The 25,446-nt window shown below is 36.1% G+C and overlaps 3 protein-coding genes across 3 annotated transcripts in view; 2 read left to right on the top strand and 1 right to left on the bottom strand.

The window, feature by feature from the left end:
• Positions 1–8: 8 nt before the first annotated feature.
• LOC135686368 (uncharacterized) lies at positions 9–5,938 on the top strand. The gene is made up of 6 exons (XM_065202581.2): positions 9–156; positions 2,482–2,648; positions 4,129–4,176; positions 4,764–4,855; positions 5,219–5,291; positions 5,694–5,938. The coding sequence occupies exons 1-6, from the start codon at positions 72–74 to the stop codon at positions 5,739–5,741; spliced, it is 513 nt and encodes a 170-aa protein (XP_065058653.1). The 5' UTR covers positions 9–71; the 3' UTR covers positions 5,742–5,938.
• A 2,962-nt stretch (positions 5,939–8,900) lies between these two features.
• LOC135686360 (periodic tryptophan protein 2 homolog) overlaps positions 8,901–25,446 on the top strand; it is a 30,713-nt gene continuing 14,167 nt past the window's right edge. The window contains exons 1-6 of the mRNA XM_089108837.1: positions 8,901–9,199; positions 10,909–11,021; positions 11,708–11,802; positions 12,602–12,701; positions 13,247–13,390; positions 23,779–23,914. Of these exons, the coding sequence (XP_088964963.1) occupies positions 9,182–9,199; positions 10,909–11,021; positions 11,708–11,802; positions 12,602–12,701; positions 13,247–13,390; positions 23,779–23,914 (606 nt within the window). The 5' untranslated portion in view covers positions 8,901–9,181. The remainder of the gene's footprint in view (positions 9,200–10,908; positions 11,022–11,707; positions 11,803–12,601; positions 12,702–13,246; positions 13,391–23,778; positions 23,915–25,446) is intronic.
• LOC135686367 (alpha-1A adrenergic receptor-like) lies at positions 16,076–18,474 on the bottom strand. Its single transcript, XM_089108838.1, has one exon. It carries the CDS (start codon positions 17,788–17,790, stop codon positions 16,792–16,794), a length of 999 nt encoding a protein of 332 aa, XP_088964964.1. The 5' UTR covers positions 17,791–18,474; the 3' UTR covers positions 16,076–16,791.

The raw sequence follows: 25,446 nt of genomic DNA, 5'->3' as shown, positions 1-25,446 counted from the left end.
GTGAACATATTAATTTTGGGATCCATTGCGGAGGCGCTTTGAGTCGGTCTCTCTTCCCGGCGGAATTAGAAATGGCGGCCGTGCGAGCTTGTCAGCTCTTGAGATGTAGATTAGGAAGTAGCCTCTTCCAGGCTTCAAAGACATTAAAGTATTCGGGTATGTATGGTTATGTTGTTTTTAGTAGTTTTCAATCTAAATCGATTTATATTCAATATAAAGTGAATTACATAACCCTAATACGGGGACACAACACACACACAAACCTTGTGTTGTTTGATTTTGCTTTGGATTCGTATTTTACGTTTAGACATCCGATACCAGGGTCAAAAATTGCAGAACTTGAGAAATAATGCAGCTAAAAATATATTTTATACTGTCTATTTCATCATCAATACAGCCAGGTTTTCACATGTGCGATTTTCCAACAGGGCTGCCAACCCCACATTTTCCCGGAAAGAAACCATTTTGTGATTTCCTGTGTCTTTTTTATCTTTATATTTCAACCAAGTTTAGCATCATTTGACACTTAAAGAAACAATTAAAATTCTCAGGTAAGTCTTGGAAGAGGCAATATTACAGCAGACAAAATAAAAGGCCTAATGATTCATTAAATGAACAACACTGCCTCCCCCAACCACAGAAGTACCATGCCACCTTGAACAAATAGTGAAACTGCCACTTTTACCAAATATAGTGACACTGCAAAAGGTAAAATACTAACAGACATTGATTGTAGTATTGATATTTGCCATTTGCCAGGCTGGAAAACTTGCGTACCGTATTTCCTCTAATGAATGCCACCCACTGATAAGTGTACTTTCAGCCCACAATTTGTAATGAACACATCTTAAAAGGTGGCGTTCATTGGATAACAGACCAAAAAATGAAAGTTTTTATGTTATTAAGACGAAGGACTCTGACCGAGGCAGAGATATTGACATTACAGGACATTTCCATAACATGAACACATCTTTTATGAACTTAAAAACATTTTTCACCAGGGGCAGTCTGGCCTGGGGGGCAAATTGGTGAACGCTACTATTGTGATATCTCTGCATAATCACAAACCATTGAATGAATGCAAATGGTTGTGAACCAGCATTGATCATCATGAAGCAGTGTTAATCATCGTTAATCATTGTGAGTGATTGAGAATCATCATGAGTCATGATAAATCTGCGAAGGTCATTGTGAATTGGCTCAAATGATCATGAACACCATTTAGTGACAAGAATAAAAGAACAAAGGATAATAGAAAACAAATTCCTAAAAAACTTTCTTAATTAAAATGCCTATCAAATTGAGACAAACATAAAAAATGGCTTTTGTTTGAACGGACAGTGAAGTAGAACTGCTCCTAGAAGTCCTTAGAAGATTTGCTTCTAATTGTTTATATGAAAGAATGAAAGAGGGGATGTAAGTCAAAAAATGCCCCTTTATTTGAACAAGGTTTTTAAGGTAAAAGAGGCAGAATGAACAAGGTTAATGTTGTAATGTATTAGATGGAGTTCATTTGTTTTTTTGCATGGCTTGTATTGGCAAGTACTTTTGCATGTACATCATGCGTAAATCCAAAGGCTCTTCCTCACTAAAATTTATTAAAAAAAAATTGGAAGCTGATTTTAATAAAGCATTTAATCTCTGATTTTTCAAAATTTTGTCTTGATTTTGAAAAATTTACTGCAACAGACGAACCATGAAACAGAACGGAATTGACTGTAGTTCCTCCTATAGAACAATTTGCATTCCTTGTGAAGTCAAAGGTAATCAGTGATAAGCTGATTACGGGATATCCATAGTAGTGGTAACAGGATATCCATAGTAGCAAAACTATATGAAAGTTTGCCAGGCAATTTTTAATTATAAGTGCATCATGTTTTGTAAAAAAAGTTCTCAAGGTCAAATAAAGGTAAGAAGTATTAAACTGGGTACTCCATGTTTGAAGCTAGTGCTAATGGTAATGTTAGAGATAATAATAGCAGGAAAAATTAAGAAAAAGCATGGTATAATCCTAGGATTCACAGCACTGGATATGATATTTCTTCTAGGGCTGGGTTTGGTCTTAATGAATTTTTACCCAAATGACTATGTAAAGGGCTTCTGATAAATTATACATCAAGCAGTTTTGGAACACTAACAAACGGTTTTTATAGGCAAATTCGGCCACTCCCTTTCCCCATAGAACAATGTTGTTTCTTATAAAATGACCTAGGAGATAAGGAATTAAGCTTTGTTATTACATCCATGTACTCAACATGCCCTTGTGTCTCAATACTCTTTCTGCCTGCCTTATGTCTTGCTGATCAGACATTTAGGCTTTGTGCGTTTCTGTGAAAAATAAACAGTATGTTTCATATGCATGGTCAGGTAAGGGTACCCTTTGGTCCCATTTCTGTTGCTTTTCTAAATTCAATTTGTTTAACATATTTTAAAAATTGTATAAAGAGTCTGTCAGTTTCCTAAAGGTATGTCATCTTTTAGGTAATGTAAGGTGGTCATGCTGTTCCAGTCTGGTCAAGACATGCAGTAGAAGAATATCAACATCATCACTTATTCTTGCTAGTGATCACACAGAAGAGGAAGTTAAAGAACCATCAACATGGTTTTCAAATCTTCTTGGTTACACTGAAGATGAGAGTCAAAAACAGGTAATTATCTTTGAGTGCAAAAAAAATGGGGGGCTTATAATTAAGCAGTAGGTGGGAAATGTTTTCTGAAACTAATTTGGGTCAAAGCAAACAGGCTATTGAGTGAAAGAACCAGAATTAATGGGGGAATCAAAACATTTTCAAAGCAATGGTAAATTTGCAGGCAGGGATCCGCCAGTTGGAATATATGCAGGGTTTATACTAAGAATGCCTTTGGGAAGTGAAATTTATGCAAAAAATTGCTTTAATGCGAAATTGAATACCTTGCTTTTTTATTTATGGTTTTTGTGGCATACAAGATCTGGAAACTGAGGGATGGAAGCTTTTCCACAAATTAATAATTGGGGGTAGGTTTGTTATATAGAGTTTAATGTTACATAAAGATCTCATCAAAGAAGCTTTAAGGATATAATAAGCAAACAATCTTTTCGTGGTACAAAACTTAAAAATGGCTTTGAAAAAAGCAAACATTTGAGTATACTAAAACTTTTCATCTGACACTCTCCATAGTATAAAACACCAGAACATAGATCAAAAACTCTACGCTAGAAAATATATATACCCAGTTGTGGATAAAAAAAGCAAACAGAATGGGATCACATGACTGTTGAATTTGCCCAATCAGTGTCGCTTGCCTATTGAGAATGAGCTTTACCATTTCAGTCCTAAGGAGAAATTGAACTCCTTTTGTCTACACAAAAGTCGTTTTTTGTGCTTATGTAGATAGATTCCAAAACTTCTTGATGGCACGATGATTGGGGTTTACCAATAATCCTAAACATGTTGCCATTATAGTTTTTTGCACAATCTGGGTTTTCCAGTAAATGCTGCCTGATAGCAGAATCACATGTTTCAGTTATTATAATAGGATTATAATAAGATTTTATATGCAGGTGTGGGTGATAAGATAAGAGAACAAAACTGGTTCAAAGCATTATTTCTACGAACAGATTTCAACTCTTTAAAGAGAATGGTGACTGGAACAAGATTTAAATATCTGTTTTTCTGACCTTTCAAAGAATATGGTTGTAGTAATTTTCCCCTAAATTCCACCTTCAAAGTGTTTTAATAATCACAGACATCTGTAGTGAACCAGTTCAGCTGCAATGTAAAGTAAGGTGCAAAGGAGAATAGTATCATCTTAATTTTAATATTCTGATTTTTTTCCTGAATCTTATAAAATGGCCATTACTTGCTAGAATAGTTGTTGTTTTTCTTATAAATTATCACTTGTTTCATTTAGAGTTAACAAAACAGATCACATAAACTTAACCAATTTACTATCAAACTCTTTTTTAATGTAAAGACACGATTAATAAGTTTCTTGAATATGAAGGCAGTCCAAATGTCTTTAGCCCAAAGTTAGTCCAAAATTTTGGAACACCTATAGAGCCCCACTTCAGTGTGCACCCCTGCTGGCAGTGCCAATCCAGATACATGGCTAGCTAAAGGATCCTAATCTTGTATTTTTTGTCTGTAGGTGATAGATCCTGAAGAAGTGAAAGAAAGAGAAGCTCTTTTTGGAGAGGTATCTTGCACTATGCATCTACGTATTTTCTTGTTTTGCAGTGTCATAAATGATACTAGCAGTCACTAGTGAACAAAATTTCCAAAGAACGTGTGCTGATAGATAATTAATTCTGAAACTTTTAGTGTGATAGGAAGAAGATTGAATAGATGTTGTAGGTTTATGGCTTGTTTCAAGGCCGGTTTTTATCATATGAGACAGCATGCATATCTGCAGACCCAAATTCTGCTTTTAAAAGGGTATTGCCCTTCTGTTTATTGACAATTGACCAAGATTGAGCCATAAAGCCGTGGAAAAATTGATATTAATGCTTTTGAAAGATACCTTCTAAGACCCTTGTAATTTAAGGATTTATATCAAAACTTTTTATCCCCTATTAGAAATGCTTTATATATTATTGCATTGTTTTTAGCATTTTCCAGACATTTTAAGTATATTCTATTTGATTTGGCTTACCTGAACAAATGAGACAAAGGATTCACAGCACACCTGCCAAAATATATTTCACCAGGACTGCATAGCACACAAATCGAAGTTTCTAAATATTTGGGACCTGTAACAGCATTGAATTGCTTGTTCTCTTTTAGATTGCTGATATGTATTTTGCAAAACCAAGGCAGTATCCAGACATAAAATTTATTGAAAAAGTAGTCGATTTTCTCATAAAACACAATGATGAGTAAGTAACTTTAAATAATTGAATATGAATATCTCAATTTAATGTTTTGCTCTAGTTAAAGAAAGACACCAATGTGTAATGTTTTCACAGTGTTTGAAGTGAAGTTTTGCACCATTTCGAATAGAATAGTTAATGTTAGTTATATTTTGATATCTTGATATATGTAACATTCTTACAATTAAGTATCATTCAAATTCTTTGTAGCATTTTCATAAGTATATGTCATATGAAAATGATGGACCTGTTGCACTATCCCTGTTCCAGATTAGATGATAGATGTTATTTTTGGTACCACTAATTTATCTGTTGTCATTTATTTGAATTTGAGATTATGCTTATTTCCCTGTTTATTGTCCATTTTAGCCATGGAGTCAAAACTGTTTGGGTTATTATGCAAGACATGAAATTAGAACCCCCAGAAGAACTGATTGTTAAAGTGAGTTTGGCTTGACAGCTTTTTATGTTGTTTTGAAAAGTTAAATGTAGACTGAAAAGCCAGGAAATGCAAATTGTTGCTGATCATTTTACGTTTATATCTCTTTTATAAGATACCATGTACCAATGCTCCCTGCACTTTATCCTGTGGTTTACAATTTTATTGATCCATACATTACTATATGCCATTAATGTTACACCAGGGGTAGACACTTGGTCAAATATTGGGGGGCAAACCTATTGTTTCAATAAGATGGCATCACATTTCCCATTGTCTTAGAACAAAAGATCATTGTTCTCCAAAGTTGTGGGGGATGACTGCCCCCCTCACCCCCAAGGTGTCTGCATCTGTGTTACACTTTATCATATACTGCATATGATGATGTGAAAATTCTTGTTGCAGATGGAAAGCTTTTTAGCCAAAGCTAGAGAAGAAGCTTGGTTCAAGTAAGATCCACATCAAGGAAACAGGAGAGAGACAAATTCTGTGCTAGTCAAAATCATCCAGTCAAATGCATTGTTTATCTGAAATTCATTTGGTAACTAAATTTCCTCATTGTGTGTGTAAGATTGCTTAGGACCCTGTCACAAATTGTATGTTCATAGCTTATGTTAATTCCAGTGAATTTATTCCAAAAATCATTTTCATTTTGTTGTCTCTATTTGGTTTCTCACACCTACCTGAGAATTTTTTGCTGAAGCTTTGAAATGTTTGCTATAGCGACAGTTTATGTAATTACCAGGCCATAAAAAAGACCTTCATGTTTAATATATGCTATTTCTTTTACTCCTATCCATTCAATTTCACTGATCAAACACAGGGCTATGAATATATGCTATATTTGAATTTTATGATCTACGATAGTATATATAATGCAAAGCCTTTTTTCTAAAAGTAATTATGCCAAAAGGTACAACAGAACAACTGACTCAAAAAGTCTTTCCAAATCAAGATTAATTTAAACTTGGGCACGGCGATAACTGGTAGTGAACAGTATATGTCATTTGAGGTATTTGCTGGTCAGTCTCAGAGTGTAGTTATCTAACCGGTAAGAAAATGAACCGCTCAGGAATTCTTGGGTGGCCTATTCGGGTATTTATGGGCCATTGCTGATGTTTCTGGTGATAAGTTTTCTGATCATTGACAATCTGAATAAGCAGATCAGTCGATGTACTAACTGTGCTGGTTGTTACTATTTTCACTGACTCATTTTGCAATTTAATAAAAATAGGCCGAAGCCCAAGCAGTCAAGTAGCTGCAGGCTGTGCCCCCCCAAATGACAATTTTGAAAACAACTTGCCCCGCTAGCTACAGTATTTTCAAATGATATTTTGAAAAATTGGCATAAATATAATTCCGTGAGCTTGATTTAGTCCCGGGGGGCTACTTAGTATATTTTGCTGACGGGATGTGCACGTCTTTCCGGGTATAATTTTCAGCAATTTATTCTAAGGCCGGGTATCTGTTCAAAAGATATAATCTAAAGCCAGTTGCCTGATTTTTGTTTTTTTTTTCTATTCAAAAATAACAGCAAAAATAACATGCCCATTGTTTTTGTGGTGTCCTGGCAACAATGGCAACTGGCACCAAAGCTTTTGTTTTCCTTTGTTCTTTTTTCCAGAAATTCTAAAGCCAGGTGTCATTTTTACCTTCACCAAAACAATCTTAGGAGTGCACACCCCCGTCGTTTTGGTATCCAAGTACCCCCCCCCCCCCCGGGGGGATTTAGTCCAAATATATCTGTTTGTTGTATATCTGCTTTTTTGTTTTATAGCCTGCCCCCCCCCTCAGGTATGGTTCTTGCTCGAGTTTGCAAGATAGTAGAGCTCCAAGGAAAGAGCCTTGTCTAACCGCAACTTCTATAGGCTGAATTTCTTGGCTATCCTCGTATTGTCTACAGTGCTAGGAGAGCCCTTCCATTTATTGAAAAGGATTACGTTCCTACCAGCAAAACAGTACCGTCGTTTATGAGTTTACTTGCCAATGTTTTTCTGGCTATGTGGTACGCACAACCCAAAGAACGAATCGATTTACATTCAAACAAAAAAGCATCTGTTGTGTAGACAAATGGAATTAGTATTTTATCTCAGAATCTACTGGTGACTTACCTCGATCCACAGCTGGGTATATTTTTTCAATCTTGTGCTGCCCGGTCCTTATTCTGACGCGTTCTTCTCTGTGGAGTATCAGAGTAAAAAGCTTTTGGTATATTGTGAAATGTTTGCTTTTTCAAAGATATTTTCATGTTTCAAAACTTTTAGCAGGTCTTCCACACAGATTGCAACCTTTGGGTTGCACTGAACAAAAACTGTGAACCCGGAAAAGGTGCAAGAATGAATGCAGCATGGCCTAATAAACGGAAAAGACAGTCTGATATATAATAACATGGAGCAGTATCAACTTTATAAGGCGATTGTTAGACGGGGAACAAATTATTGTGAAGCTTATAATTATTGGGAACAATCGTCTTATAATTTCAGATCCATGCCCCCAAGCTTATAATTATTGGGACGATTGTTCCCAATAATTATAAGCTTCACAATAATTTGTTCCCCGTCTAACAATCGCCTTATAAAGTTGATACTATTCGAGGCAATTTTCAATTTCTTTCCAACTTTATCGACATCCCGGCCAATTTACCCTTTTATCTAACTTTTTTGCAGCCCAACCAGAAATGTTTCCCCATTTGGTGACCAACCAGTGAGAAAAGCATGCTAGGTGTCACCATAATACGTAACAGATTCCGTCAGAGTCGCGCGACACGGTCCTGGTTTTTGAACTACTTACATTTACATTTCCATTTTCCAAAATCAAAATTGAATACCCTACTGCGTCTGCAGGATAGTCTAACTTGTGTAAAATTTGCTGCTGGTATATACATTTGTAAAACTTCTGACACCATTCGTTGTTTGAGCGATTGACCGAGCGAATAAACGACACGTTTTGACACACAAAATCAATTCCTTTTGTTCCATCCAAAGCTAAGACGTACTTTTACACAATATCGAAACTTAGGTACTAAACAGCCTTTCACAAGCACTGTTACGCCATTAAATTATATATATATATGAAACGAAACCTCGAGTGCTTTCACAAGCCACTCGGGTTGAATGCCATCAGCCCTCTCTTAGCCTTTCCATCCATGACCGTTCTGTGTGTGTGTGTGAGTTAGTGTCTACATGTTTGATAGCAGTGGCCTTTCGCAAGCACCACGCTTCTCTCTAACTAACTAACTAACTCTGTTACTCCGTACTCTACTTTATATAACAGCATTACAATATAGCAAACTAATATCAATAATTGCCGGTGTTATTGTCGGTATCTATCGTGCAATACGTAAATGAACTAGTAGGAGGTGTTGGATATATTAGGATACGCGGGGGAACTTTGTAGAGCAAAAGGGCATGTAAAATTTTACTATACCGGAAAACATGAAAAACTAACACGCGACAAACTAATATATCCTAAACAAAGAGAAGCATGAACAAATATAAGCATAAACGCAAGACTGACCTAAAATGAAATAAGTACCTATATTACACTTGGTTGGCCGCTGAACAACTAATCAAATTTGATCGGTCAGTAATGATATGTAAAAACAATCCTCCTCATACTAAAGGGTTTAAAGTTATAATGCTTTGATGGTTATTGTATCTTTTTGCAAGTCCAAGACATTCATGTCCGCGTTTTATCAAAACGCAAAAACATGGATCTTTATTCAGTTTTGGTAAGGTAGTATAGGGCCAAAAAGAATTTATTTTCCAGCAGTCAACCCGCCTCTTTCCGAATACGAGACTAAACATGGCGATTATTGCACATGGAAGCCCTAGAACAGCAACAGGACTGGAATTATTGTGAAAATTTGTGAACAGTTGTCGTGCTTTCAAAAAATGAAGTTAAGCTACAAGGTTAGTGTGCTTCTTACCATTATTTGACCATTTACAATGAGATTTTAGGCTCATAATCAACAATTGTTTCGAGTATTCGTCGTAACTCGTAAAAGTAAGGCAGTTTTCTTTCAACTGAAAACTCTATTCAAAAAACCTAGAACGCATTGATTTTGATTCAGTAAAACAGAAATAAAGGTGTGTAAAAAGATTGATGTATTTGTCCTATTTGATGAATTGTTTGTTATAGTCTTCTGTTTTTGGACTAGTTCACTGAAATGTCATAATAAAGCCTTAGAGGTGTTAACTTTTGCAGGGCCTCCTACGAAGACTTTTTTAGAAAACAGTAGAGCTTTTTGCAAAAACCTTTGTTATAGTTGTTATATCTTCCCTTGGCCCCCACCCCCCACTTTCCAACCTGCTTTGGAGCCCATGTTTTTGACACATCTCTCCTCAATTTTCTCAATTTTCAGCATCATAAAAAATGCATGTTTGCCAATGTCTGTTTTGCCAATGACAATAGTGGTACGCCAAGAAATGGTGTAAACCTGGAATAAGAAGACCAAATTAGTGGTCAAAATTTTCAAAAAGTTTGTCATATCGTGGAAAATAGTATACAGGGGCCTACAATTAGGTTCATAATGACAAGAGTTTGCTATATATGGAATTTGTTAAACTAAGAGAATTTGCATAGAGCTAGGCAGAATCCAGGGGGTCAGACATTTTTTGTCATACCGGAAAAATTAGTTATACTCATATGCCAGTTTCATAATATCGAGATTCCACTGAAGATTATTCCTATGACTATTTCAAAACTTTTTTTAATCTGCAATCCTGACAAGGTGTTAAGTTTTTTTAAAGTGGCATGAAGTAAAAGTACCAAGCAAGGTTAAACATTTGAACCTGTCTCAAAAACCAACAAAACCAATCATTAAGAATCTTCCTCTCATAACAAAAGAAGGTGTGTGATATTTTGCACTCCTGGAAAGCAGTAGGCATGCACCAGGGCGTGCATAAGGGATCACACACCTTTCTGACAAACACCTGTTAATATAGTCTTTATTTGTTCCTGAATTATTAGGTTGTAAGTTAAAGAAATTTAAGGGAAAACAAATGATGAAATATTTTCTGTAGAAACTATTGGTGCAGTCATTGTTTATTTGATAACGTTAGCCAAAGATATACCCTATTATAAAAGATATTACGCCGTAAATCCTTGAAAAAGCCCCCACCCCTTGAGTAAGCCCCTCAAACTACAAATTGTCACTAAGGCCCCCCTCAAATAAGCCCCCATTGCTACTGTTAATTCTCGAATTGAACCCCTCAATTTCATGATTTTTGTCATCTGAGGTCACCTTTGGCATTTCATTGAATTTTGAAAATGATTAATTTAATGCTTGTACAAAAACTCCTCCTAAAATAAACAAGGTCTTTTAATAATGTCTTCTCAATGTCTACAGCAGTTTTATAAACCCCCCCCCTCGTATAAGCCCCCCTTCCAATAAGCCCCCATCCAAAAATATCAAGACTAAATAAGCCCCCAGGAGGCTAATTTGAGGATTTACGGTTACCATTCAATAGAACCTCAGCCTCAACTTGTTCTTAATTTGCTTGAATTCTTGATGAATTGTAAGGCTTGTGCTCTTACAATGTTCTTCTTGTAAAGAGAGAGTGTAACTTGAATTAAATCAATTTTAAATTTATTGATTCATTTGTGCTTTCCTTTCTAGTTTTCAAATCTTCTTGGGACAGTTTATAAAAAGGGAAACATCATCTTTTCAAAATCTGGTGACTGTTTACTTAGTCCTGTTGGAAACAGGATAACTATATTTGATTTGAAAAAGTAAGTATTAAGTGAGCATTTTATCTAAAAACTGATACATCATGATGTCACAAATTTTAATCATATAATCAATTCTATTAATCTGACCATTTTTGACACTCTAGCTGGGTGTAGAGGGAGACGTAGGCCTATGATGTGATTTTTTCTTCAGTTGCTCAGCATTTATTTGAAATGAAGATCAGTTGTGGTCACCCATTTTCGTTTTGGTAATGTGTTACATGTAAGGTAGAAGAAAACAATGTTTGCTTATGTCTTGTTTCAAGATATGTGCCCCATTCACATTATTCAACTATGATATCAAAGTGAAAATAAATGTAACAGTTTTGGCCTGTCTTTTATATTGCTATTCTATGCAAACAAATTCTTCTGAAAAGAACTTAAACAATAAAAGCAGATCAAAGTTAAAAGAAAATACAAAATGGGCCATTGTATGCATATGCATTAGTTGTCTTCAAAGACTTCCTTAGAAATAGAGCATTTCTTAAGCAGACTAGACAGAACAGAATCTAAGGAAAACAAGTGTAGGACAGTTTGATTATTCCTTAATTCTTCAAATGTTAGAAGAAGGAAAAGCAATGCCATGAAACACAATTGTATTTTTGATGTCAATTTAAATTGTACCCCTTTATGAAGTGCTCGATTTAGATAAATTACTTACTGCATGACATTGTGCCAATTTGCTTTAGCAATAAATCAAGGACATTGGCATTGGAGAGCAGAAAGGATATTGCATGCATTTGTTTGTCACCAGATAATTCTGTGTTACTTGCAGTTGATGAGGGTAAGCAATTTAAACCTTCTTTTTCATGCATTTCTTTGTTCTTGAATATATCATGCAAAATGTTGAAATAATGTTGAAAATAATGTTGAATGATACACTTAATTCATTTATTGAATGATTCAAATCCAAATACACTACCTGGTCTACTAAAGTAGTACAATAACACCCAAGTTATAATTGGTTTGCAGACTTATAATTATTGGGCAAATATATATTAAATTTGATTTTTTCTAATTTTGCAATTGGTGTTATTTTTTCTAATTTTGATGAAATTGAGTAGAAACGAGGTCTTTTCACAAGAGAAATTTCAATTTTTATGAAAATGGTAGCAAAACAATGAGAGTGTGGAGATTAATGGTTGATGAGGTCATTGAAGGACAAAATCAGGGCTCTTTGAGAGAGTTTATAGATAATTGAGGAGAATATCAGTGCTTTTAAACAAGAAATTTTACTATCATTTGAAGGTGACTTTCAAAGTTATCAGAGTACAAAAGGCTAATCCACAAGATGCTATTTTGAATTAAAATTTTATAACAGGGAAAATTTAATGGAAAAGTAATATCCCAAGTTCCGGCTTCATTGAATCTGCTAATGTTACTCATATTTCATTGTTTTCTTAAGCAATAACTTGATCAGACAATAATTAGCATAATTGATCCAGCATTTATGAACTTGGCAAATGTTGACATACTTTTTCCTGGTTGTGTACATATTAAAGAAAAATTCAACACGTTTTTTACAGAAAAATGTAATGTTTTGTTGATTTACAAAGAATTACAGAGCTCTTTTGATTTTTTAGATGGAAAAAGTATAGTTTTCAGTTTGAAGAATGATACACCACTACATTACTTCAGTTTCAAGCACCCAGTGAAAAGTATTGAGTATAGTCCCAATGGAAGGTAATTTTGCAGATAAATGGTTGTGAATCTTGAATTATAATTTGAAACAATTGTCCTGTTAGTCAAAATGGACAGGGAGAATATCTTTATTATCTTTCATGCTATAGTGCTAAACCAGCATTGCCATAGCTCAAGTCACTTTGTTTCAATGTTGTTTCTTGTCGTCTTTGTTTTAATGCATCTAGAGCTGGACCATAGGAAAGAAAACATCAATTGATCAGCCATAAAATCTGGTTTTTTTGTCCTTAAGAGGCCACCAAAACGACTATAGCAGCCTTTTAATTCAATTTTTTCTGGGATGGCTTGCCTTTAAAACCATCTTATGGAGTTCACCTTCTGTAAAAATCTGTATGCCCCTTGCACATCCTCCCATTTGATTTAGGTATGCTTCTATGCTGTGTAAAACAACAGAATCTTTTTTTGGTTGTATCTCTTTGTTAATTTTGATATTGACAAGGCCACTCTATACCATCGAAAATGAAACCCGTAGCTTTTTTATTTGTTTAAAGCTAGCTAGCTTGATACTTTTTATGCTACTTCCCTAGATTTTTGGCTGTCACAGTTGATCGTAAGGTCCAGGTGTGGCATGCACCTGGTGCTGGCAAAGAATTTGCAGCATTCACGATCCTTCATACGCATACCGGATTTTATAGCAATACAACTTGCATAGATTGGTCTGATGATTCACGGTAAGTTTATTTTTGTCATATCTTCTTGTTATTGATTGGTAAATATTCGGTGAGTATTTCTGCATGGGTATCAGTAACATTGTTTAAGTCATTAAGATTCTCTCAAGCAAAGATGCTGTTTCAGACAAATCTTCCAAACTGCCTATATTAGAGAATACCCCTTTTTATGCGTAAAGTTTATAATAAATGAATTTTTAAAGTGATTAAAGTTTATATAATAAATCCAGTTTTAAAGTGATCCAGTACGCTTTAAACCTGGCAAAACCTCAAAGAAAACCAACTATGCATGGTATTATTCATTTGCAAAGAAGATTGCATCTGAATTGCATGAAATTACATGGGAACATATGCATGGCTTCTATAAAAAGTTATGCAGCTGTTTTGTTGGTCAGTGACACGGACTTCAACGCCAATGATTTCTAATTACTCGCATCCCGTAACCAGAGTTCTGCGAAATGCACTAAATCAGCTTCTTTTTGTGATATTATCATAACGATGGTTTGCTTTTGAAACTCTAACATTAACTTAAAAATTTGAACTAAGTGATCATCAATAAACAATAAACAATAGCCCAATAAACAACGAAAAATTTAATTTTGCTTGTAATTAGAAGTGTATTAATTTATTTTCGACAATTTGGTGTCATGCTTTGTGTGACTGTTGTAGCATTAAATTTGATCATCAACAGAGCTCATTGCCTCATTTAATTTTTAACCAATCATTTGAGATAAGTATTTGTTTTCACACACTGCAAATTAAGTCTTCACATCAACGGGCCGGTTATCCTTTGAAAATCGGTGCTTATAATTAGGTTTGATCAAAAACTCATCACTCTTTCGTTGATTTTAGCCGGATCGAAGGGTCATTCAACGCCCTAATCTCGACCTGAGTTCGTTTTAATCTAGTGAAAACAGTCAGCTATTGAATGAGAAATTCACTTGATGCGTTAATTCTCGTTAAAGTTAAAGTTCATTTTTGCTACTGATAAAGCGAATATTCTCAACATCTAGCAGCGACTAGCATCTCTTTCTAGAATTGACAGTGTCGTTTAGCAGATAGGACACTGACAGGTGCCTGGGTGCCACTTGAAAATGGGGAACCGCCCGAAATAAATACCTGGAAAATCTTTTTTTCTTAGAAGGGCGCTTTTGTTTAGTTATTTTTGTTAATAGTCTTATCCTTATCACAAATATAATTTTCAATTCCACCCTTCGGTTTTCCATTTTCTCGAGCTTTTAGACACTTGGGCCCCGTTTACACGAAAGAAAAAGTAACGGATTTAAAAGATCCGGACCTTTTGGTACGATAAAGGTACCATCGACAAGCGTTTACACGAGATTTGATCCTAAACTATATAGCGTTTACACGGGAACGGACCAAAATCGAATCTCTCTTTTAAAGCATGCGTAATAAGGTAATTTTTAATTTTTATTTTGGCGGGAGGACATCGAGGACCATAAACATGACGAAAACAAGGTTCAGAAAGGCTGTCGACTGTGGAAAAAAGAATGGGGGTGGGAAAGTAGTTTCTATGTTGTATGATCAGTGGTATAAAATCCGGATAGGATCACCAGCTGTCAACCAATTTCAGGCGGAGTTGAAATTTCGTTTGTTCTTCAACTTTTGGTAAAGTTTCTGTTGTGGTTTATGGAGTACAATTGAAATGGCCTCCATTAACCCCAGCAACAGTCTCGTTTTACTGCCGTGCCTTTGTGGATCCGTATCTTCCCGTTTACACGGCGCCGATGAAGGTACGGGTCCAAATGAATTTGCGTTCGAATCGTACCCAAAAAGGTACGGATCTCTCCTAACAAGATACGACGGATCCTACCGTGCCCGTGTAAAAGCAAGGCCTATCCTAGCCAGTTTGGGTACGAATCTATGCGGATCCGTTCCCGTGTAAACGGGGCCTTAATCTTTCGACCAGTTCTTTCTGCATTCTTCCTAAACACTCTGGCATGACAATATTGATCTTCAATGAATGGATCTCCAAACCAACGATCTTGGAGGGTCGAAATTAGTAACGTTAGTAACGAATGGATCTCCAAACCAACGAACTTGGAGGATCGAAAATTATTTTTGGGGCTAAAGCTCCCGTAGCCAGTTTATTAAAAAAGGGACTTGCCTTTAATTGATCAAATGTTTTAGGAATTACTTTTCAACTGCGCCGTCTCGAAATCGACATCTGGAAATAAGGCTTAAGAGAAACGCAAAGAGATCCTGATTTTTGGGATTTCGGAAGGCCACCTGTGCTGCTTTTAGCTGTTTATAGGCAATTTTACTAACAGTTGAGGAATCAAAACTGTCTCAATAATCTTGCTGTAAATATTTCTTCCTTAGTTGTTAAAAATGACCGTTGTGTTCTGGTGAACCATCATAAGGCTAATCATCAAGGCAAAGAGCAGCCAAATCGAATCTATCAGTCTTAGATGATTGTAAAATTGTAGCTGCAGGAAAGTCCTACGTCATTAATTTATCTCTCAAGCAAGTTATTCCAAAGTTTTGAATTGAGAAAACTTATCAACAATTCGGTTTCTTAGATATATGAATCTTCTGCTTCAAGATTCGATCTTCAAGCAATCTTATCAGTGGTTTAGTGTGTAATTCAATTGCAACTCTTTTTTGGTGATGAGCTGAAACAAATTTCAAGAGTGCCGTCCTATTTGAAGTGAAAGCGGCATCCAAAAGAAATTACATCAAAAAGAAGTTAAGGGTGACACCAAACATAATATAACGTAAATTACCAAAACAGACAGTCCTAAATAAATTGCTGGTAGAAAGTTATATGTGCTTAAGATGTTAAGTTAAAAACTTCTTAAAACCACTTTTCAACACGCATATTCATTAACCAGGATTTAGCCGCTTACAAAGATGCTGAAATCTATTTTTACACTTCACACCGCAAAAACTGGTCGGAAACGAAATTTTCTTTGTGACATAGTTCAGGCTTTTAATACACTGTCAATAGTAATATTTCATTTGATTTGATTGCGTAATACGAATTGTTTATTTTCATCAAAAGCAGATTAAAACAAGAAGTTCTTTGAAAGCAAACGAGAGTAGATATTTTGCTACCTGCTTTCATGTAAAAAAGTAGTATGGTGGTGCAGTTTGAAGGGGGTTTTAGAGTAAACATAGGAGCCTTGGAGGAATATCTAATGCTGTCAATAAACAACAGCTCAAAATCGACAAACAGCAGATGATTAAATTCTACCGAAAATCATTTTTAGAGTCCGGAATGCTTTCCTGCTTCCAAAGGCATCTAGCCTTGGTTTTCTTTGCTGACCAGTGGAACCAAGGTGATGCTTGAATATTCTTACGCTAAGCCATCTCCCCTTTTGTCTTCAACCGTGGAATCATTACCCTTCCTGGGCTCAGCGCAAATTAAAGCTGTTTCATTTTTACGTCGTTAGCTCGATGTCTTCCTCGGGCTTCCCGCACGTTGGCTCCTGTCTCGTTATTGTGTTCTTTATCGTGTCGACTCGTCTTAGTGAGTGATTCAGGACATGCCGCACGTCTTTTCGCCTAAATGCGTAGAATATGGGATTGAGGCAGCACTGAACGTACGCTAGCCAGCAGACAACCGTGTCCGCCGTCTCAAGTTCGCACCAGTCCACGCCTGCGTCCCAGCCGAAAACATAGAAAAGCTGAACGATGAAGAATGGATACCAGCATACAAAAAAACCCACAGTTATAAGGAAAAATGTCTTTGCTAAAGCTAACTGTCTCCTGATTGAGAGCTTGCCTTTTGATTTCGTATCCTTTTCACATGAATGGATTCTGCTTGCATGCGACTTGGCGATAAGAAAGACTTTTATGTAGAACAACGGGATCACCACTGATGGGAAGCCAATGTGAAGTATAAGGTATGAGCCGTATGCTGGGGATGCAAGATCAAAGAGGTATTCACCTTCTGGAGGCTCCTCTTGATAGATGTAAATCAAAACGCCGACGGTAATTGACCATGCCCACGACACTAAGATGAACATGTACGCCCGTCGTGGATTCATCGACATACTGTAGTGTAATGGTCGATATATCGCGAGAAATACGTCAAATGTCATCATGCATAAGCTCAAGGATGATTCTGCTAGGAACGTAAAGAAAAATGCATTCCACAATCGACAGAAATTTGGAGCTAAAGGAAACACCGGAAAGTTGTGCCAGTATAAAATGTCAAAGGGCAGTACGGTCAGCGAGGTCAGTAGATCACTAGCAGCAACGTTGCTCACGAATATATAAGAAACTGTCTCATGCCGACGTCTGAGAAAGCCAACGACAAGCAAGACGACTGTGTTGCCTATGACACCAAGAACCATTATCATTACGATTAGTGCCAGACCAAATGCTCTTGCATGCGTGGGAAGGCTGCAGTCGTGAGTTTCAGTGTCATTTGCCATGTCCTTTATCAGAATTTTCTCAAAACCTACTGTAAAATATTGCTAGACCAAACAGTCTAGTAGCTTCTGTCAACGCAAGTTGAATCCTTAGCTAGCTTGCCATCACTGGTGTCCGTTTTCGGTATTGCCTTCACGTTGCATTGATATATTAAGTACCGCATAATATCGATAGATTATGTAGTTTCATATGTTATTCCACTCTTCGTGACCTATCACGAATCGATCTTCCTGTCAAATGGAGATGTGTTCTATCAGACATCTCTGTTACCGACCGGTTTTATCATCTATCCACCTGCCAGTTTGTAAATATGATTTCAATTCACCCAAAAGCAGCAGCGTTTGGTTGTACTATTTGCCGAGTATAATCAATTAGCGATATCAAGCTGCCGATTGATTTTCACCCTTTTCCGTTATTGTTGATCATTATTTAATTGTTTGTGCGTACATTTTCACACATTTTAGCTGCGGGCCTTAATTTAGGTAAATTGAAGTTTCATGGAGATTCTTGGATTCGTCCTTAATTAGTAATGTTTTACGATCGTCATTTGCATGAAGCGGTTGATTGGCTTGCTGGTAATATACCTGGTCTATGTAGACAGGTTGATTTCATTTTCTTGATTTTGTTTCAATAGAGTTCTGGACTCATTTTGAATACCATCTTCGATGACTTTGCTAGGAAAAATTAGCCTTTGGATGTTTTGGGCCAAAAAACAAAACATTTAAAGAATATTATAATAGTTTGCCTATTGCCCTACTAATTTTTGACGCTTCTTTAGATATGCAGACCCTCGATTTTCAACAAGCTGTAGCCAACTGTTTTACTGCCTTTAAGCAACGATTTTACAGCTGCACATTACTTATCCAATGACAATTGCGATGATGTTTTTCGTCAAGTTGAAGTTGATGTCACTTGTATCACAATGGCTTTCTTTCTCTGTTGTTAAACTTTGCACCAACATAGCGCTGCTTGAAATCACTAAACTTTCTCAAAATCAGCTATGCAAAAAATAACAAGCATTGTCTTAAAATAGTTTACATCAAATACGATTTCAAGAATAACTGGAGTATTGTGAAAATGTATATTGAAGTGAAATAAGTAACGAAGAAGCTATTTCGTCAATATTTTAAAAAAATCCTTTCACCTTGTTATGGTCAGAACATCATTCATACGAGAACATAACAGCAACTAAGATTTAAAGTAAACATACCATCGAAAGTTTTTTAAAGGCAGCAAGACGTTTCGAAAGGGAAAAGAACACTGAACCAAAAGTGCTGTAGTTCAGATTTAGGGAGTGGCGAATTTCAACTCTAATTCATACCTGAGCTACAACTCAATTATAAGAGTTGAAGTTCAGATATTGAGAGTGTCGAGTGGTCCTCAAATTGGTGTATTTTACAGTCAAAGTTGATATTGTCCTTCGTTTTTTGTCCTCCTGTGTAAATATCCTCCCTATGTGCATGGTATGCCAAGAGTAATGCGTGTTTAAAAGGAGCCTTTTCTATGTGAGCGACTTGTTTAACATTGGCTGTAATTTCTGTTTCAATTTTGACTAGAGTTATGTTAAATACAGTTTGAAAAGACATATTTCCATCAAAAGCTGGTCTAAATAAGGACAGTTGTTTCCAGAAAGTTTTGTTCGATAAGTTAAAAACTTGACTGTCCCAATAATCAGGGTCATCAAGGTGGTAAAGTTTTATTCTACGAAAGACCAGTGTCTTCTGTTTTGGCAAGTTCGTGTGTTTAACTTTTAGGCTATTGCGAGTATTATAAAGGTATTTTTTTTCTTCGCTTCCTTTATTTGTACTGAATTTATTGAAACTCGTTTAAATAGAATAAAGAAACTGATGCAAATATTGCCAACCCTCGATTGTCTGCTTCTGGTAATAAAACTGTCTGTGGCAACAACCTGTTACTGTCTTTTCATATTTTTAACAGTTATGTGACCTGTTTTTGCGTATTTCTTAACCTCCTGTTTGTAAAGTTTTATTGATCGTGTAGTTGTACTTATGTAAACAGAACTGAATATTACGACTGCAAGAGTCAAGTACTGTCAAGTAGTCTGCACAAATAGCTAATGATTTTTCAAGCTATATTACAAACTATATATCTAAAGCCTAGGGTGTCACCCAGATCCCAGATCAATGCTGAGATTCAGAAACTTGGGCGTAGAGCATGCCTGCCCCAGAGATCCTCGAGAAGTTTCCTGGAAATAGCAAAAATACGTCTTCCATGCCGTGGTGGCTGTAGGCTAGATCACAATATCTCGGCTACAGTCCATTTTGATTTTAATAAGCCATCTGCCGTAAGTCTGACAATCGGAACACCCGAAAAGTTTAAGGCCACCTTAAATCATTACCCTGTTTGCGTAGAAAACTTTTGTGTATTGTGAGTTGTGTCTTTGCTAAAAACTGCGTTTTATTAAAGAAAGGGGTTGTTTGTTGGCTTAAACTTACGGACTATCCATGTTTGAAACAAATCCTTCAAATATCTCACAGTCTAGAGTCAACAGTCAAAATTTGCGATACAACCCGAAAGCTACCTAGTAATTAAGACCTAAATCACTAAACGTTTTAAGTTTTCAACTTAGATGCAAATTGGAAACACAAGTATATTAACTCACCTCTGTAGGAATCTGTTCCAGATTAAGGACCTTGTATATCTGTGTTGGGTATTATGTATGAAATGGTCCACCAAATCGCCGGATATCATATTCTTTCATTGTATAATCACATTCGGGACAATCTTCTTTGTAAAAGTTGTTAAGCGATATTATATTGTAAGAAAGAACTGAACTGAGATGTGTCATTTGCTGTCTGTCTTGTCATAGCCTTTGATGACCCAAATATTTATGTTGATTGTAAAACGTAGCAACTGTTTAAGTTGCAAAATGTCGATAATTAAGTCAAGTAGTGTTTTCAGTCAACCTGAAAACGTATTGCGATGTTCTAGAATGACACAAGATTCTAAATTATAGAACTGAATATTTGAATCATGTTAATCCTTTTATCATCCAAATAGAATTGTTTCTTTCTGAGACATTGCAAAAACCGGATTTCTATGAATTCAGTTAATTCACATCTTTCTAAAGTAAATTGTTTGGCAGGTGGACTAGATATTCATAATCTTGCTAGATCAGTATCTTATTGGTCAACATTGTATGTATTGCCCCTTTCTCATTTTAACTTCTTGCATTTGGATGGTGGTGTTTTGGACGGAGATATGCGCACCGGCCGAAATAGCCGTAGCTTCTCGAGTTTTGTTTGAAAGCACGGATGACAAGTTTCTTAAACAAAAAGCCTACAGCGGCACCTTGCTCTTTTGTATGGTTATGCAAAATATTACGGGAAGGTGTTCTCTTTTGCCCCTCAGAATTCGAGATGACCTCCTTGCATTTGGAAGTTTTGGTTACAATGTAACCTCCATTAGCAGACAGTTTCCATTAACGGATTCCTGCAACGGACAAATATTTTTATCCTAAATTTTCTCACGCGTTGAAAGCCTTGTAAAAGCAACCTACAGACAGCAGACACCTCCCGTTTGAAGAAATTATTTTCTAGGCCAGCTGCTGCCCAAAGTTAGGAGGCTTTGCAATGTTTGCATAATAACTTCGGCGCTGTTTACCGCATTCGCTTGTGAATTTTGCAATCCAGAAAGAAACAGGTTGAGAGAATCTGTGTGATCAACTATCATTTTGAAATACCAACAAGTCCGTTGTCGAATGAATTCATTAGTTGAAAAATTCAATATTGTTTGATTTAGAAACGACAGTTCTTCTGCCGATCACCTAGCGAAGGTTCGTTGTCAGACATTGAAAAATATGAGAAAACAATGGGAAAAAGAAGAGTAAGGGCAATTTAGGTCACCTTAGAAAGGAAGCTAGACAATCATAGGCAGGTACCCGAGTGATCTTTCTAGTTCAATGTGGGACCTATTTGGTTTATTGTCGCATTTATAGAAAATTCTCATTTAAGCAAAACATTTTGGTCAAATTTTGTAATCAAACTTAATAATCAAGAAGATGTATATATGTTAATTTAGTTTACCTTTATTTTATTTGTTCTGGTGTTCTAGGGTGTTTGGTGTGGCTCTGAGGTATATGCCAGGATGCCTCACCAGTTCAATGTAATTTGTTAGTCTTATTCTCTAGTTTGCTATTTCTTTCCTTTCGAGTTACCCCCAAACCTTACTTGCCTATATATTGTCATAATGTTTACTTAGTTATGTTTGATGTCACCGGAATTCTAGGACACTCAGTGCCATGCCATTGTTCAGTGTGATGGTTTTAGTGTTACCCACATTGTAGATCATTTTATTTGTATGGTAGATCATTTTTCTTATATTTTTAGTACCAACTCTTTCCTATTTAAAATCTCATTTTTCAATAACAAAGTAGAAAACGTTTTCCTGTTTAATTGAATAGGCGGTCTATTCTAAAGAGCATAGGCAATTTCTGACATCCAATTGCATGGTTTTAGACAGAAGCTTGGTCACCTATAAAGAGGTTTCCTATTACTTTAGTGTCTGATCAATGATTTTTAACAAGTTGATCAAGGATTTACCATATTCAGTTTGTCATATTCAGAACTATTTAATTGCTAATCGTTTTAGAACACATGTTGCTGGTCGGATCTAAGTAATTGCCATGAACCTTTGTTTCGGTTTTAAATATTTGTTTTTGTAAGTCCCAATGCATCCATCGTTTGATCTTTATTTTTGACAAATAAACCGGGTTTGCGTTACCTTGTTGAAATCGTCGTCTTCTAATTTTTATCTCGAGCATTCATGGTGAATGTCAACATCAGTTTTAGAATATGCGAATATTATTAAGTTTGCTTCCTTTTTAAATTTTACACTTCAAAAATATTGCTTGCAATTTGTTAACGTCTTCAGCTGGTACACCGTGATGTTTTTCAATCAAACCATATTTTAATTTGAAAATTATTTATGGCTTTTTATTTGTATTGATGAAAATTAATGATTTATTAGTTGCCTCATTCAATGATTCATTCATTCGAATTTTTTTAGCAGCATTTCACTTTTTTCACCATTTTCAAATTTTTCTTTGGCAAAATGATATTTTTATTCGTAAACCATGTTGTTTCTTTTCTTTAAAGTAAGGCAAGAAAAAGATAAATCCTTATTTTACGTTCTATAAACCAACGCGTAATTTTTCAGTTATTCGAACAAAGAGCTGTTCCGTTTCCAATTTTAATCATTCTTTTCCAATCAAACTATCTGACCATTGACCAGAGATATCATTTTTTCAAGCATTACATATATGAATTCAGCACTGTTTATATACCGATAGTCTGCCGGTTGACCAAATGAAATGAACATACAATTAAGTAACAACCACAATGTTTTTAAGTAGTGATGCTAGATAAATTGTTTCAAGTGTCAATGTCACCCATTTCACCAATAGGGACAGCATGTTGTCGGGACTTAGAACCTCTTATACAAATTACTGCAGTTCTAAGTGAGCAAAAACTCAGCTTTCTTTTGATCCAAGCAGAGGTTTCACCAACATTTTGGTGATGTTTTTCAGCAATTAGTTCCGATACACGTTGGACAAATTTTCCTCGTTTCATTGCTCATACCACCATGGCATGAGAAAATCAAAGATATCAGAGATATCATTAGTTTACGTCCTTGTCTCTTTTGAGACGTCTCAGATCTTATAAATTTATCACTTGTCATTTGTTTTGGATATTATTCCCTTCGAAATAAGCTCTCAGGACGTGTTTTTTCGAACAAATGTTTTCACTTTTTGTTTAAGTACAGTGTGATAAGACGTAATTTTTCGGTAATGTCCGATACGACACTGCACAACAAGACATAACATGGCATAGCATGGCATGACATGATAGGACATTTCTGAGACAAATGAAACGGGCAGAAAAGTACATAAAGGACAGGAAGGGATATGACACGACATTTGATATCCAAATAGAACGCATGGTATGATAAATATGTTTTCTTTGTCGTAGATTCTTTGCAGTTGGATCTGAAGACATGACTGCCAGAGTGTTTTCAATCACACCAATGGAAGGACATCACCCATTTGTTGTTGTCGGGCATCGAAACAGCATCATTGGCTGCTTCTTTGAGGAGCTCAGCTTAAACGTATCCTTCTTCCATCCGTCATCTTTTTCATCCGTCAAGATTTTGTCTAATTATCAGTGTCCCCTTCCACATTCACTTTTCCAGATTTTTGCACTTATACACTTCAATCAGCTCATAATATGCAGAGCTCTTTCTAAATAACTCAGTAAATCTCGTAAACAAAGTTTCCCCTAATTATAAATTTTGAATGGAATTTAAGCATCCAAACAAGAGCATCTCTCGTAGCTTACAGGTTCAGAAAACAGAATTATGACTTCAAAAAGACATACCGTAAAAGCTCTTTTAAGCCCCCTTCTCTATCAAGCCCCCCTCTCTATTAAGTCCGACCTTATCAACCATTAACTTTCAATAACCCCTCCCCCCTTTCTATCAAGCCCCCCTCTTTAGCCTTTGATGTCAAACAAAGGATACAGTCCATTTAGTGGGTCTCTTGACGAGTGTTATGATGATTACTGTTGTTTTGTTAGCAGCGGTTTTGTTAGGTCAGCGGTTTTGTTAGGTCAGCGGCTTTGTGTTGTTAGCTCTTGTTTTTTTGTAAGCACGTGTGGTAGCCTTCGTTCTTATTGCTTAGTAAAGCCTATTATCTACGGCAATGACTCGTTAATATTTATTACAATTTACTGTAATGTAAATGGTCATGCCGTGGAAGCTCTTTTCGATAGTGGGAGCAGTGAAAGCTTTATTGCCCCATTTTTAATGGAATTAGCGTCGCTACCTACCCATCCCTGCTCTGGTACAGTATCTATGGCTTCCACAGGGTTTACAACACAAGTTAAAGGCTTCTGTGTAGTTGATCTTACGTACAAAGGGTATACATACAAGAATGTTCGCCTATCTGTGTTACCTGGACTCTGTGCTAATCTCATACTAGGACTTGATTTCCAGACCCAACATGAAAGTATAACCTTCAACTATGGTGGTGACTGTCTGTAATCTAACAACTCTGAACATTAGTCCACCAGAACCATTTGCCAATCTCTCACCTGACTGCCGACCTATTGCTACCAAATCCCACCGATACAGCCAGGAGGATTCTAAATTCATTGATGCAGAGGTGGAACGGTTACTTAGAGAAAAAATAATCGAGCCAAGTAATTCTCCTTGGCGTGCTCGAGTTGTTGTAACGAAAGATGAAAATCACAAGAAAAGATTAGCCATTGATTACTCACAAACTATCAACAAGTTCACTCTCCTTGATGCATTCCCACTGCCAAGAATAACTGACATAGTAAACCAGATCGCCCAGTACAAAGTCTTCAGTACTATCGACCTCCGCAGTGCATATCATCAAGTTCCCCTCAAAGAAGATGACAAACCCTATACAGCATTTGAGGCTCGCAACTGTCTATATCAATTCACCCGACTTCCATTTGGAGTCACGAATGGAGTCGCATGCTTTCAACGAGAAATGATGAAATTTGTACAAGAGGAGAATCTGAAAGCTGTTTTCGCATACCTTGATAACATCACCATATGTGGCAAAGATCAAGAGGATCATGATGTCAAACTGGATGCATTTCTCAAGGCAGCTC

Source organism: Rhopilema esculentum, chromosome 6 (assembly GCF_057945365.1).
Source record: "Rhopilema esculentum isolate cy_ngs chromosome 6, ASM5794536v1, whole genome shotgun sequence".
NCBI classification, from domain to species: Eukaryota; Metazoa; Cnidaria; class Scyphozoa; order Rhizostomeae; family Rhizostomatidae; genus Rhopilema; species Rhopilema esculentum.
The sequence above is the reverse complement of the archived record's forward strand: the minus strand, read 5'-3'. Positions and strand labels throughout refer to the sequence as shown.

Bases quoted from the DNA above. Each gene is read 5' to 3' on its own strand.
- LOC135686367 (XM_089108838.1), bottom strand. From the start codon at position 17,790: ATGGCAAATGACACTGAAACTCACGACTGCAGCCTTCCCACGCATGCA.
- LOC135686368 (XM_065202581.2), top strand. From the start codon at position 72: ATGGCGGCCGTGCGAGCTTGTCAGCTCTTGAGATGTAGATTAGGAAGT. The intron at 4,856-5,218 runs GTAAGTAACTTT...TGTCCATTTTAG, and splicing joins CTCATAAAACACAATGATGA to CCATGGAGTCAAAACTGTTT. The intron at 5,292-5,693 runs GTGAGTTTGGCT...TTCTTGTTGCAG, and splicing joins CAGAAGAACTGATTGTTAAA to ATGGAAAGCTTTTTAGCCAA.